At 45.5% G+C, this 14675-nt stretch overlaps 1 protein-coding gene across 1 annotated transcript; it reads left to right on the top strand.

Annotated features, from left to right (window-relative positions):
• Window positions 1-42: 42 nt before the first annotated feature.
• On the top strand, window positions 43-13760 carry CRLF3 (cytokine receptor like factor 3). Its single transcript, XM_086857405.1, has 8 exons — window positions 43-554; window positions 2985-3192; window positions 4996-5083; window positions 5541-5718; window positions 6782-7004; window positions 7615-7747; window positions 10335-10447; window positions 10745-13760. Exons 1-8 carry the CDS (start codon window positions 420-422, stop codon window positions 10996-10998), a joined length of 1332 nt encoding a protein of 443 aa, XP_086713531.1. The 5' UTR covers window positions 43-419; the 3' UTR covers window positions 10999-13760.
• Window positions 13761-14675: the final 915 nt, after the last annotated feature.

Raw genomic sequence — 14675 nt, 5'->3', positions numbered from 1 at the left:
GCGACCAGATTCGGATCCTCCGCGCGGAAGGCGGGGGGCGGAGCCTCGGGCCTCTCCCACGTGTCCCGCGCGCGCTGCCCAACGGCCGCGCGTTGTTCAGGTCACGTGACGCAGGCGGACCGGCGCGGAGCCGCCCCGCCCCTTCTCCGCCGAGGCCGCGCCTCCTTCCGCTCCCCCTCCCGCCTTCACCGCTCTTAGTCGGGTTTTCGCGCCGCGGCCGTGACGTCACGAGGCTATCGTGCGCCCTGTCCGCCGATGACGTCACGCTTCGCTGACGTCATCAGCCGCCGGTCCGTGCCCCGGGGCTGTCTCCCGCTCCCGCCGCGCTTCCCGCCCCGCCCCGCGGATGCGCGGCCCTTCCGGGGGCGAGGTCCGCCCGCCCCGCCCCGCCGCCGCCTCGCTTGCCGCCGCGGCTGCCCATGGAGGCCGCCGCCGAGGCCGAGGCCGAGGTGCGGCTCCTCTTGCAGGAGGCCCGGGAGAGCATCGAGGCGGCGCGGAGCTACCGGCGGGAGCTGCAGCAGCGGCTGCGGGGGCTGCACCAGGCGCGGGAGCAGGTGGGGAAGCGGGACGGGGGCTCCCCGGAGCTGCTCCGGGAGCACAGGGGGCAGGTGGGCCCGGTGGGGGTGGCCGGCACAGGGGACCCCGCTGAGGCGGCGGCGGGTCCCGGCCGCTCCTCTCCCGGGGCCTGGCGTTTGTTCATCCCGGTAGAGCCGGGATGGGGCTCAGGTGTGGGGACGGTGGAGGACGGGGAGCCCCGGCGGACCGGGTGTGATGAGAGCCCTGGACCGGCCTCGGGAGGTGCCGGAGATGGAGGGCGTGGGAATGGGCAGATGTGTGACGTGTCGGAGGAAAGGGATGCGAGCTGAAGTCTGTTACTGAGCCGAGCCTCATTTTCTGGGACCGTAGGGAACTTTCCCAGGCAGGAATAAATAGTTTAAAGAACTACGTTTTCCAAAGTTTCTGGGATGCTAAGTCTGATTTAATAGGGAGCGTTACCCCATCTTCACATCGGGTGCCTGCCTGGGCAAGCTGCTCCCTGGTTTGGATGCTGCTGAAGGCTGCTGTCCCCATGCACCACAGTGCCTGGGTCACGTACTCCGTGGGTCAGGCAGGAGGGCTGCCAGCATTCCAGGTTAGCTGGTTTGTCTGTGCTGGGGCAGAGTTCCACCGGGCCTGTGACCCACCCACCAGGAGATGCAGGAGGAGATAGGCACGTGTGGGCTGGGAGAACCACAGTGCAGGGCTGGCTCCTCTGCTCGGGCAGCCTCTCAGCTTAGGAGGGTTTGCAGACTGGAAGTGATGCCTTGCTGTCTTCAATTCAGCTCTGCAAGGGGTAAATAAAAACAAAACCAAACTTAGAGAATGTTTCTGTGGTGACCTGTTAATTTTTCTGAAGCAGGTCCCGTTAGTGCAGAAACCTGCTGTAAATCTGCTGAGTGAGTGTCCTGGTCCCAGCACATGTGGGTGATCACTGGATGTTTAATTAGTCAGCATTGAAACCACAGGCTGCTTAAGAAAATGAATTGTTCATGGCTTTCATCCACACCTTGTCATCTTGAAGTGCTGCTTGGCAATTCCAAGTGCAGTGAGAGGCAGCCCCTGTGCCTTTGTGCAGTGAGTGTGTAGTTAGCTCACCTTTCCCTTTCCTCTCGGGGGCAATTTCTTTGCTGTGTGCATGTTTCTGTTTTCTCTCTTTCCACGTTCAGGACCACTTGCTGTTTTGTGCACATCCAAGAGTTCCCTGTGTTCCCAAAGTGTTGAATGTGCTACACTGGGGTTCGTATAGTGTCAGCTTTATTATTTGAGGTCTGGTTGGCTGACGTGATAGGAGTGGATCACTTGTGTTGCATCCTTTTCCTTGGGACCAATGGGACATGATTTTCTGCAAACTTCACACAGCTCTGTGTGTTCAGGGACTTGCATTTCCTCTTTTGCATGGTGAGCAGTATCTAATTCTGGGGCTGAGATGCTGAATTTGTATCTGCCCATAATGGAGGTAAAGAGCTTGGAGAAGTGAGTGTTCTGCCTTCCTTTGCCCCACCCCTTCACAAAGCTAAATACTTCCTTTTTTTTTTTTCCCTGAAGCATTGAAATTACAAGAAAAGGGAAACAGAGCTGTGTGGCAGTTGCAGAGCTTCATGAATATTTGTTGAAAGGAAATTTATTTTACCTGACCAGAGAACTTCCTGTGTTGGTTGTCTGTACTTCTAAAGATCTAGAAATTACGTTTAAGGCCGTGAGTGTGTTGCAGCATTTCCTTGTGTGCTTGACTTATAAAAGTTGTTTACAAGGAAATGGTTGCTTCTTATTTTTGCATCTTTAGCTCAGGGATGTTCAAGTGTGTTTTCTTCCCTAAAAGCCAGATTCAGCAAATTTGCAGACATTTTAATGAGCACTTGTAGAACCTTCTGTGGTTGGGTTTTTCTGGAATCAAAACAGACTTGCTGTTCACCCTGTCCTGTCACGGATGTCCAAGGATGGCTGTTTGAATGAAATTGAAAAGAAAGTAGTTTTATGAGGATTTTAAAAATCCAGTGAAGTGTTAGGGCTTGCAAAAGTGCTCCTAGATAGTCTTCTAATGATAGGTTTTTGTTTGCAAGAAGGAGGATCTGTGTATGATGGCAGAGTGGTTTTTGAGTAGGATTACAGCAGTGGATTTTTGAGGGGCAGCAGGGAGGAGATCTACAGAGCATTTGGATTTTTCTGACAAGAAAAATTCCTTGACTGAAGCACCCATAATCCAAGTTGTATTTTGCTTAGTTAATATGCTCTTCCCCTCGTCCAGGCTGGTTTCTTTGCCTCCCAGCTGTACATGTATTAAAAATAACTTCACTAATTTGTTAACTGCCAGTGGTCATTTTTTAAAGCAGACTCCACTCACAGCTTTTCTCCAGCAAATGTGGATGAGATGCTTCAGAAAAATAAAAAATGTTCATGGCCTTTGCCTTTATCCTGAATCCTTCTTTCCTGTTACCTGAATCCAGATCAAAGATAGTGCAACATTGACCAGAGATGTGCTTGAGCAGCATTTTAGCGATTTGAAAGGGACCCTAAAGAAGCTGCTGGACGAGCGACTGATGTCCCTGCTGCAGGAAGTGGATGTCATAGAGCAAGAGAGCATCAAGCCCCTGGATGAGTGCCAGAAACTGATCGAGCACGGAGTCAGCACAGCCGATGATCTGCTCCGGGAAGGTGAGGCAGGACCTCGTGCTGAGTCTTAGCTCTGCCTTCCAGTGTGGGTCTGTCAAAAGTCTGGAATATTCCCATTATTATCAGTGTGTTTAGCTCATTTTGGACTTATCTCAGACTAAATGTTAAGAATTGGATAGATGTAGTAAAGATCTGATCGCTATTATCTCTTACAGATCTGTATTTCAACATTTCACTCCAGTCCTAGGGTGTACATATGTCAGTGTAGCCTCTCCTGAAGGGCAGGAAGTACCTATTTGAGAATTATTTCACTGTAGAGACATTCACTGCCTCTCCAGGCTAGACAGGAAAGCATGTCAGCCTGCTTTGCAATAAAATACATTTTGGGTAGCACTATAGCAAAGTGTCTGTTTTGGTGAAGTAAGGATGTCTGTCCTGCTGAAGTAGCAGCTGAAATAAGCACATTGTCCTGCTGAGTGTGATTGTGTTTGCTGTTGGCGGGGAACACGAGGAATAAAATGGCCACTCCATGGGGAAAATTTCTCTAAAGTCTGAAGATGAGGCAGACAAAAATGGACATATGGAATATTACTGTAAGGGCCAGACTATACACTGCTGATGCTAAATACCTCGGCAGAAAGGAATGTCACTCTTGCCTGTTTTCCCCAGGCTGGAGAACCTACTGGGAGCATGTCTGAGCTGTGAGTGTGTTGGCAGTTTCCTTGCATTGTTCTCATGTCTCAACTTTAACTTTCTTTCAGCATGAGCTCAGTTCTGGGAGCTAAAGCACATTGAGCTGTGTCCCAGGGGTGGGAAAGCTCCCAGTTCCTCCTCAGCCCTGAGCTTTGTGCTGGCTTGGGAGCTCAGTGCCTCCTGCTCACAGGAGCAGCGACAGTGTTTAAGGATTAATTTGTTGGGGTTTTTTTCTACCACCACAACTTTGGGACAATTGATATTCACCTTGTTTATATTTTCAGTCTCAGGTCGCTGAATCAGGGTGGTGGCAAAATTTTTTTGTGTGGAATTCTATGGGGTCTCATGAGAAGCTGACTCGCTGCAGTTCCCATCCCCTGGGTGCTCTGAGCAGGAGCATCACCGAGTGCTGTGGGCAGGACAAGCACATGCTGCAGCTGAGTCAGAAAGGAGTTAAGCCTCATGGTTGTTAAATCTCCTGCTGCCAATTATGACGTGTGCTTTCCTTCAGAGATTTGTAATGTGTAATCCTCCACTTGGAAAAGGACTGAGCTTGCTGAAGTTGTAAATTACCCTCAAGTCAGCAGACAGGAGACTGGAGCATACGTCTCTGTAAGATGAAGTGTGGGATGCTACTTTATATGGCAAGCTTAGGAAAATATTTGTATTTATCTCCACACTTCAATGCATGGATTATTTCCTTCATTGTGACAACAGTACCATTTTGATTGTAGCAAACAATCAAAACAAGAACAATGACTGAAATTATCTCTTGCTTTGGAAGTGCCTGCTTTTTTATTTTCTGATCAGTGAAGGTGCTTTACTTTTTTTCATCATTTAAAGCTGGTGGAGAAAGGGATTAATAATCCTGATTTTTGGCATCTAACCCCAGTTCTGTTCCTGTCTGAGACCTGAGGCAAACTATTACATCCATTATGGGTGTGTCTACAGGTACCTTTGAGAGCTTCAAAAGTTGCTAGATAGGCTTTATATTGTTACCTGTAATTGTATTTTCTAGCTAAGACTAGCAAAAGTGCTGAGAGTGCTTCACATGTAATTGGTTGTTCATGTCAGAACTGGTTATGCTTTGAAGCAAAGAATGCTTTCTGTGGACATTCTCTCATTAGGAATATTTTTACTGTTTGGTTGCAGGAGAGAGTGCAGTCGATGGAGATGTGGGACAACAGAATGAGAAACTTTGCAACTTTACAAAAAAAGCTCTACATATTCAGCTAGATAGGTAAGACAGCAAGATTCTGAGGTGATCTGAGGCAGTGGCACATATGCCCTTCTTTGTAGGGGATCTTTTCTCCTTTGAAACAAAAGCTTTCTGCTCCCTTTCCTCAAAAGATTCATTTGAGGTGCTGCTGTCCTTTTGTTTCACAGACTGATTGGGGCTGGCACTCACAGAATGGAGGGGGTTTTCACCCTCCATATGTTCTGTGGGAATATAGGCTGTTTATTTGTGAAGGATGAAGCCACTCCCTGTAGAACAGGCTGTGTTTCAGAGTATTTGCTGACAAACAGTCTGGTTAGGGCTGAAGCACAATGTTTTTTGAGTCTTTTAAGTTTGGAGTGCACGTGCCAATTTCTGCAGCTGTTCTCTCTTTGCAAATCTGCACAGATTCAAGTATATGGATGAAACAGGAATTTGTAGAAGCTGGCCACTCTCATTACAGCAGACTTTCCTTTCTCAGCTTGCCAGAAGTGCCCTCCTTGGTTGATGTGCCTTGTTTATCTGCCCAACTGGATGACTGCCTCCTTACCATATTGAAAAATCAAATATTCAGACATGGAACTGTGGCATCCCGCCCACCTGTACAGCTGGAGGAATTTGTGGAAAAGCCTGGAGGTATTTTAGTCCGATGGTGTAAGGTAGGTAAAACATCCTGTGAGAAAATCCTTTAGACTTGAGTTTTTTTCTAAAAGAACCCAAACAAGCCACTTTTTTTCTGATTTCTCTACTGCTTTTCAAGGACTGGTCCACTCCAGTGTGGAGTTAAAAACTTGAGAAGTGTTGTTTTGTTTTTTTTGTAATGGTGTCATTTAAAGACAAGGTAGTCCAGTGATGGTGTACCATCTAATCTTTTGTGGTTGGTGCTGAGGTTTATGCTTGCAGTGACACTTGGTTTAGCAGACCCAGGATGGACTTGCTCTGTTATGCTTTTACCCCTAAATACATTTGTGTTCCTAGGGAAATGCAGTGGGTAAAAAAAGAAAATATTATTATATTAGCTAGTTCAGTAGCCTTTCTCTTCAATACACAAAAACTATTTTTGAGTAAACCACTGCTGTGGTCTGATGTGGTTTAGTTGCTGTTGGACAGCTCTGTGGTCCTTGGCAGCATCAAACAAACCTTTGTTGTTCTAGCAACAGCCATTTGTTGGCCACCCTTCACTTGTAAAGGATGTGGACTCAGATTATTAAACCATAGGCACTGCTGTCAGGTGGGGTCTAATATTCTGTGCTACACAGGAGTTCCCTGAATTTGGTTGTGCCTGGGGGATAATGCAGGGTTTTTTTTGAGGGGGTGTGTGTGTAAATATCTTTTGACTCGGATATCAAAGAACTGGAAATTATTCCTTGGAATAGTTTATGAAGGACAACACTAATTTTCCCTTGCTGTTAAAAATTGGCATAGAATTTCTTCTGCAAAGTTGTTTTCAGCTTTTGGCTGAAGGATATTTTTATATCTCTGCTAGAATGAACAGCCTTCTGTTAAATGTTTCTTCTTCTGTAGATATTTTCTAACTGTAATAAAATAATTTTGATACATCTTTCTGTTGGTTCAGATACTGATGTTACTTCCTAGAAGGCACATTTTCTGCTCTGAAATACCTTGAGTCTGATCACCTGCAGTGCTGTGCTGCCATGTGCCCCTTCAGAGGGGAAGGGAGAAGCAGAGGGGTCCTTTTTGACGCAGTAAATGTTTCTGCAGGTGGACGATGATTTCATACCCCAGGACTACCGGCTGCAGTACCGCAAGAGCACCGCCAGCCACTTTGAGGATGTGTACGTGGGCTCAGAGACGGAGTTCATCGTGCTGCACATCGACCCCAACGTGGATTACCAGTTCCGGGTGTGCGCCCGCGGGGATGGGCGGCAGGAGTGGAGCCCCTGGAGCGTCCCCCAGATCGGCCGCACCACGCTGGTCCCCCACGGTACCGCTCACCCTTACCTGCTGTGGGGCTACAGCTGGCTGGAGCTGCTGCCTGTGTGATGGGGCTGGCTCTGGCTTTGGGGGGTGTGTGTGATGTGTGATGAGCTGTCCCTCCATTCTACAATTCATTCTTGGCTTCCTTGGCTGAGGGACACTCTGTGAACCTGTCACAGGTGGCTCACTGCTTCCTTAGCCTTGGGAAACATGATTTTTTCTTCTCCCTCACCACAGCATAAGCGTTTTTCATGACCTACAGCTCATAACAAGCTCTTATCTTGGAGAGAGGAAAACTTTAATTTTCTCTTTGCTTAGAAATTTCTAAGTGCAATGGGTAATGAAGGCTTTCCTTTTCCTACAATAAGACTTGGCAGGGATTGCAGCAAAGAGTGAACTCCTGGTGAACTCTGAGCTGGAAAATACTTTTTGTAATTGTAATTTATTTGAAAAACAAATCTCTCCATAAGAAAAAGGCAAAAACAGCCTCTGTTCTTAATATAGCTTAAGCTGCATGAGGTGAACTGAGTAGATATTGGGACTGGCTTGGTTTTGCACAGACAGGATGAAGTTGAGGTTCACAATTTTCTTGCTTTTTTTGTTTGTTTCCTTTGAAGAATGGACAGCTGGTCTGGAGGGTTACAGCTTGAGCAGCCGAAGAAACATAGCGCTTCGGAATGATTCCCAGTCGTGTGGTGTGCTCTACTCCAAAGCTCCTACTTATTTCTGTGGGCAAACATTAACATTCAGGCAAGTCTTTTTTTGGGTGCCTGGTGCATCCCCTGTGAGCTGTCACATCTGAATTGTGTGTAAACCTTTTTGAGTTTTAGCTCAGCTCCAGTCAGGTAGTGTCTCTGACATCTGACCTTCCTTTAGTTCAGCTTTCTGGCTTTGTAGGAAAGCACCTGATGTTATTGCAGGACCTACACTTACATAAAAAGAAAGGTGAGTGAACTCCTGAGGGATGGTAAAATATAGCTCATGCTGAGGAGATCTATGGAATGTTGAAGTTGCTGGTATGTTGTAGCAGCTGTTACTGGCTGAAGTCAGTGGAGCTTTGCCTCTAGTTCCTTTTAACCTTGGGTCAGGGTGTGCTTTCCTTCCCAGACTATTCACTGGCTCTGAGGACTCTGGACATGACAACGCTGATGTTCTGTGGCATGACAGTCTGGCAGCAATGCATTTAACATGTGAGATAATTACTGCTGGTCAGACTGCTTGAAACTGGCATTAGAAGATCCAGAGGGGAAAAGGGATCTTGTGAATTTCAGGCTTTCCATTTGATACAGAACATGATTAAAAAGCTTGGCAGCTTTGCTGCCTGTCATCCTATCCCTGAGATGATGCTGTTTAACAGGCTATGAGGAATGTCCTTGTGGATATGTCAGTTGTGATTACAGACCTCAGAGACTCTAAAGCTTTGTTTCATCTTTTCCCTGGTTAAATAAAACTACTTGCTGTACAGCAGGCAGCCCCCAAAGACAATTAAAGAGGGCTGTTCATGGTACTTTGATTACTTATTCCATGGTGTTTCATTTATCCCTTCCTGGTAACAGATCATGTTAACTTTAGATGGCTGTAGGATGTATTCAGTTGCCCTGTCTGAGATGGATAAAAAGATCTAAAGCTTTCATTTGAAATCTATTGCTAGATTTAACTTCTCTTGGCTCAGCAATGCCTGTGAAATTAAAGGCAGAACCTTGAGGCTTCCCTTGGTTCTCTCTCAGTCCAGTGTTTTTTATAGTTTTTTTATTGGTAGCATATGAAAATGTTTTGCTTCACATTTTGGTTATGGACTTCTCTCCAAGAGGAGATTGTTTCAGAATGGCAGAGCTAGAAAAACCATGTGTCCACAAGAACTATTGTGACACAAATCTTGAGGTTGAAAACAACCTCAAAAATTGGTTTTGTTCCTCTTCCAAGGTCCAAGAGTAGCTTCTGGTTTGGAAGTGTGAGAGATTTTCCTGAGCTGGGACATGTACTACTTGGTGCTTGACTTTCTCCAGCTGTTGGAACACAAGTTATTATTCACAAGCAGCTCTGTGTTCTCTGTGTTTAGGGCCCAGGCACAGCTTGTCAGCGAGCAGTGAAGCTGTGATAAACACAGTGCTTTGTATCTACATTTTAAAGATAAACTGTGGCAGTTGTCCTGAGGTGAAGCATTTGGCCAAGCTGTAGGAAAACATCACTGCTCTAGGTCAAGTCTCCTGTTTCCTTGCAGCCTCCAGGGAGCTTCCCTTAGTGAAGGGAACATTTCTCCACAGTGACCAGCTCTTCATCTATCTCTCTAAAGCTTTGTTTGCTGTGGGGGGCCACAGTCCTTGTGGCCAGGCTTGTGATTTGGGGTCACCCAGGAGCTGCACTGTGGTGGCCACACTGACTTTGCCAGGAGCCCAGCACAGCCCTGCTGACAAGCTGAGGCAGCTCCTGTGCTACCCCACGGATGGAACTGTCTGTGTGCTGAGGCAAATGGAAACTGGTGGTGCTTGACCAAGTTCTGTGTCTGGGCTGCAGAGACAAGGTTTTGTTGTGCACCAAAATGAATTTGAAATCTCCTTTAGAGTTGCTTTGGGAAAGCATGGTGGATCTCTTCCAAAGTAAAAGCTTCTTGGAGATTCAAATAATAGTTTTCCCTTTGCTTTACAGTGTGAGGCTCTCTTAGTGGCATTCCCAGGAGATTGAAAAACCTAATAGTGCAAAAGTAAAATATGGTTCCAATTTTATTTTTGTTTCTGAAGAGTTAACTCATTATGTGCCAGTCTACTGCCCCATTTAATTGTTGTTCTTGAAAGTTTTGCTGAAGTTTTCCTTTGTTTGCCAACAACCATGGATCAGTTTTTTCTCTCAAGCTGCAATGAAAATAACAACTGCTTTTCTTTCTAGAAAAGACCACCTGAATTTCCTGAGTCACTCAGGCTCTCTGTAAAGTAGGATTTAGCACCTTTGAGTGGTGGCAGGACTAGAGAAAGGACTCAAGTCCAGAACAGCCCTTCAGTGTACAAACTGTGCAGCCTCACTCCTCTGCTGGGGCCCAAAGGGAAATGAGTCCCTGGTCACTTGCACAACTTGTTTGCATTTTCTTCAGAGCTGTGACAGTGGAGAATTGCATTAAATAACACTGGAATTTTGCAGGAAGCAAAGGTCTACTTCATATTTTCTTCAGATTAATAGACTATTGCTCAGTGGAGCTCTCACAGGAATTTTGGTCATTCAGCAGGGATTTCCCCAAAAGTTTGGATGAATTTGTTGAGAGCCCTGGAGCACAGTGCAGGGGTCTGGAGTTCATGGTATGTTTTAATTTAAAGCTTCAGGTTTTGACTTACCTTTTTGCTGTTAGAATTGAGACCGTGGGACAGCCAGACCGCCGGGACAGCCTGGGAGTGTGCGTGGAGCAGCGCAACGGCGACGACTCCCTGCAACGGGACAAAGCCGTGTGTGTCAGCACAAATGGTGAGTCTGAACCATTTGTTCAATTTGGAATTCCTTCCCAAAACCCACAGCCCCTGGCTCTTTAGATCCCTGCATTACATACGAGCAACTTTCATGTATGTGCTGCTCGTGCAGTTAAATCTTTGGTGAGATCACAGATCTCCTCTTCCTGCTTGCACTTATTGCAACCTCTTCCATGTGACAAGAGAAATGCAGCAGGGTTTCTTCCCTATGTGCCTGCAAAAAATAGAGATGTGGTCTTGCACATTAGTATGTACAGAAAATGAGAAATATTGTTAGATATGCTGACTGTTTCAGGGGCAGTATTTGTAAATGGAAAAGAGATGACAAACCAGTTGCCTGCTGTTACTTCTGGCTCGACTGTGACATTTGACATGGAAGTTGTGCAGTTGGGACCCTGCAGCAACGAGGGAGGAAACTTCAAGCTTCGAGTAACCATCAGCTCTAACAACAGAGAAGTGGTTTTTGACTGGGTACTTGATCAGTGCTGTGGCTCTTTGTATTTTGGATGTTCATTTTCATACCCAGGCTGGAAGGTTTTGGTCTTCTAGCAGTGAGTAAAGGGATTTTTTGGTTTTGCTGTAAAGTGTAATGTTAAAAGCTGAGTTTCCAGCTGTTTGACAACAATCTGGTAACAAACCCCTGCCTTTATAGTACTTGAACTCCACTATATTGTACTTTGTACTGGATTCATTTAAATAATAATTGTGAAACATTGGATTTGTTACTCTGAAAAAAGCTAGAAACAAGCATTTGTGTAGGCAAATTAATTTAAGCAGTCCATCAGACCTTTCCTTTTTTTCCTCTAGACTTGATTTTTGTCAGTATTTCATTGTACTCGTCTCAGGGTACGCGCGTTGTGTAGAATTAACTTTGCTTCAGGCTGCTGCTCTGTGAAGTAAGCATTTTAGGGGTGGTAATGGACCAAAGTTGTATTTATACCACTCAGAGCACAGTATTTAGAGCAGTGAGGTCCTGCTATGCTTCCTTGTGCACGATGCTGCCTTAGGAGTCTGAGCGGGCAGCGGGGCTTCCTCCGCGCATGGTACTGTTCATCCCTCCGCAGCAGGGACATCTGAGCCAGCCTGGGGCTCAGAGGGAGCCAGCCTGTTACTGTCTCACTTAAGTGCCTTATTTCCATGCTTCTTGAACTGTTTTCTGTGTTGTCACTTGGAATATGTTTTCTAGGGTAGCTGCATGGTGATGCTTACATTGGCCATGCACGGCTGCCTCAAGCAGACCAACAGCCAGAGCAGGATGTTATCCTGAGCCTCTCTGAATGTCTTCCCTGGTTACAATTTACACACAGCCTGTGTCAGAGCAAGTCTCAGTGATTTGGTACCTGAGCTCAACCTGTGGATTGGCAGCTGTGATTCCTCAGAGCCCTCCTAACACACAGAGACAACCTTCTCTTACTGTCTGGCAACACAAGTGCTGTTGTGATGTGCAGGAATCCTGGCAATCCCAAATTCTGCCTGGGGACACTGGGCAGTCAGCGCAGGTGGATGGCCCAAGCACTGCAGCTGCTGCTGGAGCTCCACCTGGAGTAAGGGAGATGGGCTTTGGGTGGGCTTCAGGCAGATTTAACCTGAGGCAGGCAGTCAGAATTGAAGAGATGGTGGTAATTAAGCTGTCTCCTCCATAGAGCAGGATGGGATAAATAATAGTGTGAATTAAATAACTTGGAATTCAGAAGTTACACATTTTAACTCTAAGGAGCAGCTAAGATGGATAAGCTCAGTCTCAGAGCCTATTCCTGGTCAAAAGATTGCAATGCTACTGGATTTAAAGAATATTTAGAAGTAACACTCATTGGGGGGCTTCTTACCTCAAGTTCAATTAAAATGAAATATATTTTATCATGTTAGAATAGCCCTATTTTTATAAAGCCTAGACAATCATACTTACTGCCTTTCCTTCAAGTGGCAATGTGCTACATTAGCCCTCTATGCTACCATAATAAGCTTAAAGCATAAAAGCTTATTTTACAATTAATTTAGTCCATACTCACACTATCAGTACAAGAAAGATCAGCCATCCTGCCTGAATTTTTCCCTAAGTAGCTGTAGCACGGGTACAAGAATTTCAGACAAGGAGAATGGCTGTTGGTATTTATAGCATTTACAAGAATAAAAAAATATGTGTGGATTTAGATGAGTGCAAAGAACCTGCACAAAGCAGTTAGGTTGGAATTGGCTGGAAGACATGAAGTGAGGAAGACTGAACTGCCACAGGTCAGATCATCCACTGTTAGCAACAAAGGGCCTGCAGTACTCTTAGTTTTGAAAGCTTCACTAGTTCAGTTTTAGGGAAAAAGAGAATACTGGCTTATCCTGTGCTTTCAATGTTACTTCAGTTCTCCTGTGAAGAGTGTTTTCAGTACTTTTACAAAAAGATTCAGTAGATGAAAGTGTCAGTCCTGCTCAGAGGGTCAGGCTACCACTCCAGATAGCAGCTGACTTAAATCTTGCTCCATGTAATAGTGCTGGCAGTTCTACTTACACACTTCAGGTATCAGGTACTAGTTGTAACTTAGTACTTTTACCATATGGAAACTGAAATTGTGAATATCCACACTTCTGAGGTACCAATGGCTCAGGTACCTTTTCATCTGCTTTTGCAAGGGCTGGTCAGACTGTAGATTCTGCAGGATATTTACTTACATATTAGAAAATAAAGCTTAAACCTTGAATTCAGGTACTTCCAGAGGTGGCAATACCTTGTCAGGTTGTTCAGGATATACAGAAGAGCAGCTGAAGGTGACTGTGAAGGGCCATGAGAGGCCCCTACTGCTGCCTGGGAGAGCTGGGGAAGGCAAGAGAAGTTTTCCTGCCTTCAGGCTTTAGCTGGGTGTTGAATGAGGGCAGTTTGCCAATGGTTCTTTTGTTGTTATTGTGGTGGTTTTGTTTTTTATTTGAACTTGGCACAAGCCTCGCTGTCCAAATTGCAAATGAGGTACTTTGAGGCCACCTCTTGGAGCTGCACCTTGTGAACAGGAGAGGAGTGAGGAGTCTCAGGGCAAGAAACCCGAGCACTAAAGGAACAAAGGATGCAAAGAAGCGGAAGAGGCTTGAACTAAAAGGTGTAAATTCTGTTCTTCCGCAGCAGAGTTCAGCTGGATGGAAAACTTGACACTTCCTGTACAATTTGCACCTCTAGCTCTTGGAGCCCTGCAAGCAACAGAGTGTTAATGGCTTATGAAACCCAATCCTCAAAGTTGTTTTCCTAAGCTAGTACATTCACTTACCTCAACTAAGACTTATGTGTCAAGAGAAATTTGAATTTTTTTTTAAATAAAAGTTTTATCCCTCAACTGTGTATGGTCTAGAAAATTATTTATTGGGGCATAAAGCTGAGCACCACAGCATTCTAACAATGTAAGAAAATGTTTTCTAGAGCACTGCAGCCATCTTTAAGAGCTTCTCCCCATTTATTTCATCTTCTGTCTCTCAGAAGCCCCACACAATTTTTTTTTCCAGTTTTCCCACCTGTGCACTTACCTTCAGTTCCAAATTTTAACTGACATCTCTTAGAAAAGTATTTTTTCCTGTCTAATAAAATTTGTTATAGAATCTATGAGCTATTTCCCTCAATATTCCATCACAGCTGATTAGACAACTCAATTTTACTGTTCCCATCTCTTACTGTGCATTCCATGGTGCAACTCTTACACATCTGTAATTTTTGGCCAGCAGCAGGGGTATTTAATCACCCTCAAATAAAGTTCCTGTTGGACTAACACACAGCTTTACTTCATTCCCTTAGTTCTGCTTTACCTGGAGCCTGTTCCAGTTCTTTGGTCTCTTTTAAAGGAAAAACAGCTTGTGAAACCAGTAAGTGAAGTTGCTGACTTGGCAGCTTTCTCTCATAAATACTCCATTCACATGAGCTTTCTTCATGACAAGATGCCAAGTGTTTCTCCTCCACTGCTGCAACTTTGCTCTCAAATTGAACAGCCTAAAAACTGCAGGTCAGAGTCAGGGAAGGACTTACCTACTCCAGTGTCTTGGTTTTCTTGGATGTGAAACCAGAGATTTGTAACAGGGAACGCCTCCGCTTACTGATGATGGCACCAGACTTCTGTGAATGAAGAAATACTTGGAACAACACTGTCAAAGTTGCCTTCACAGAATGGCTCCTGTATTGCCAAAGGTAAAATCATATTTCTGGTTTGAGGGATTGTGTGGTTTGGGAGTTCTGTGTTGTTGATTAGATAAATAATCACAAC

This window comes from Cyanistes caeruleus, chromosome 19 (assembly GCF_971803275.1).
Source record: "Cyanistes caeruleus chromosome 19, bCyaCae1.hap1.1, whole genome shotgun sequence".
Lineage (NCBI taxonomy): Eukaryota > Metazoa > Chordata > Aves > Passeriformes > Paridae > Cyanistes > Cyanistes caeruleus.
This window is presented reverse-complemented; position numbering and strand designations above follow the sequence as displayed.

Excerpts from the sequence above, each read along its gene's own strand:
- CRLF3 (XM_086857405.1), top strand. The coding sequence starts at position 420 with ATGGAGGCCGCCGCCGAGGCCGAGGCCGAGGTGCGGCTCCTCTTGCAG. Across the intron at positions 5,719-6,781 it reads TTTTAGTCCGATGGTGTAAG|GTGGACGATGATTTCATACC; the intron begins GTAGGTAAAACA and ends ATGTTTCTGCAG. Across the intron at positions 7,005-7,614 it reads CACCACGCTGGTCCCCCACG|AATGGACAGCTGGTCTGGAG; the intron begins GTACCGCTCACC and ends TTTCCTTTGAAG.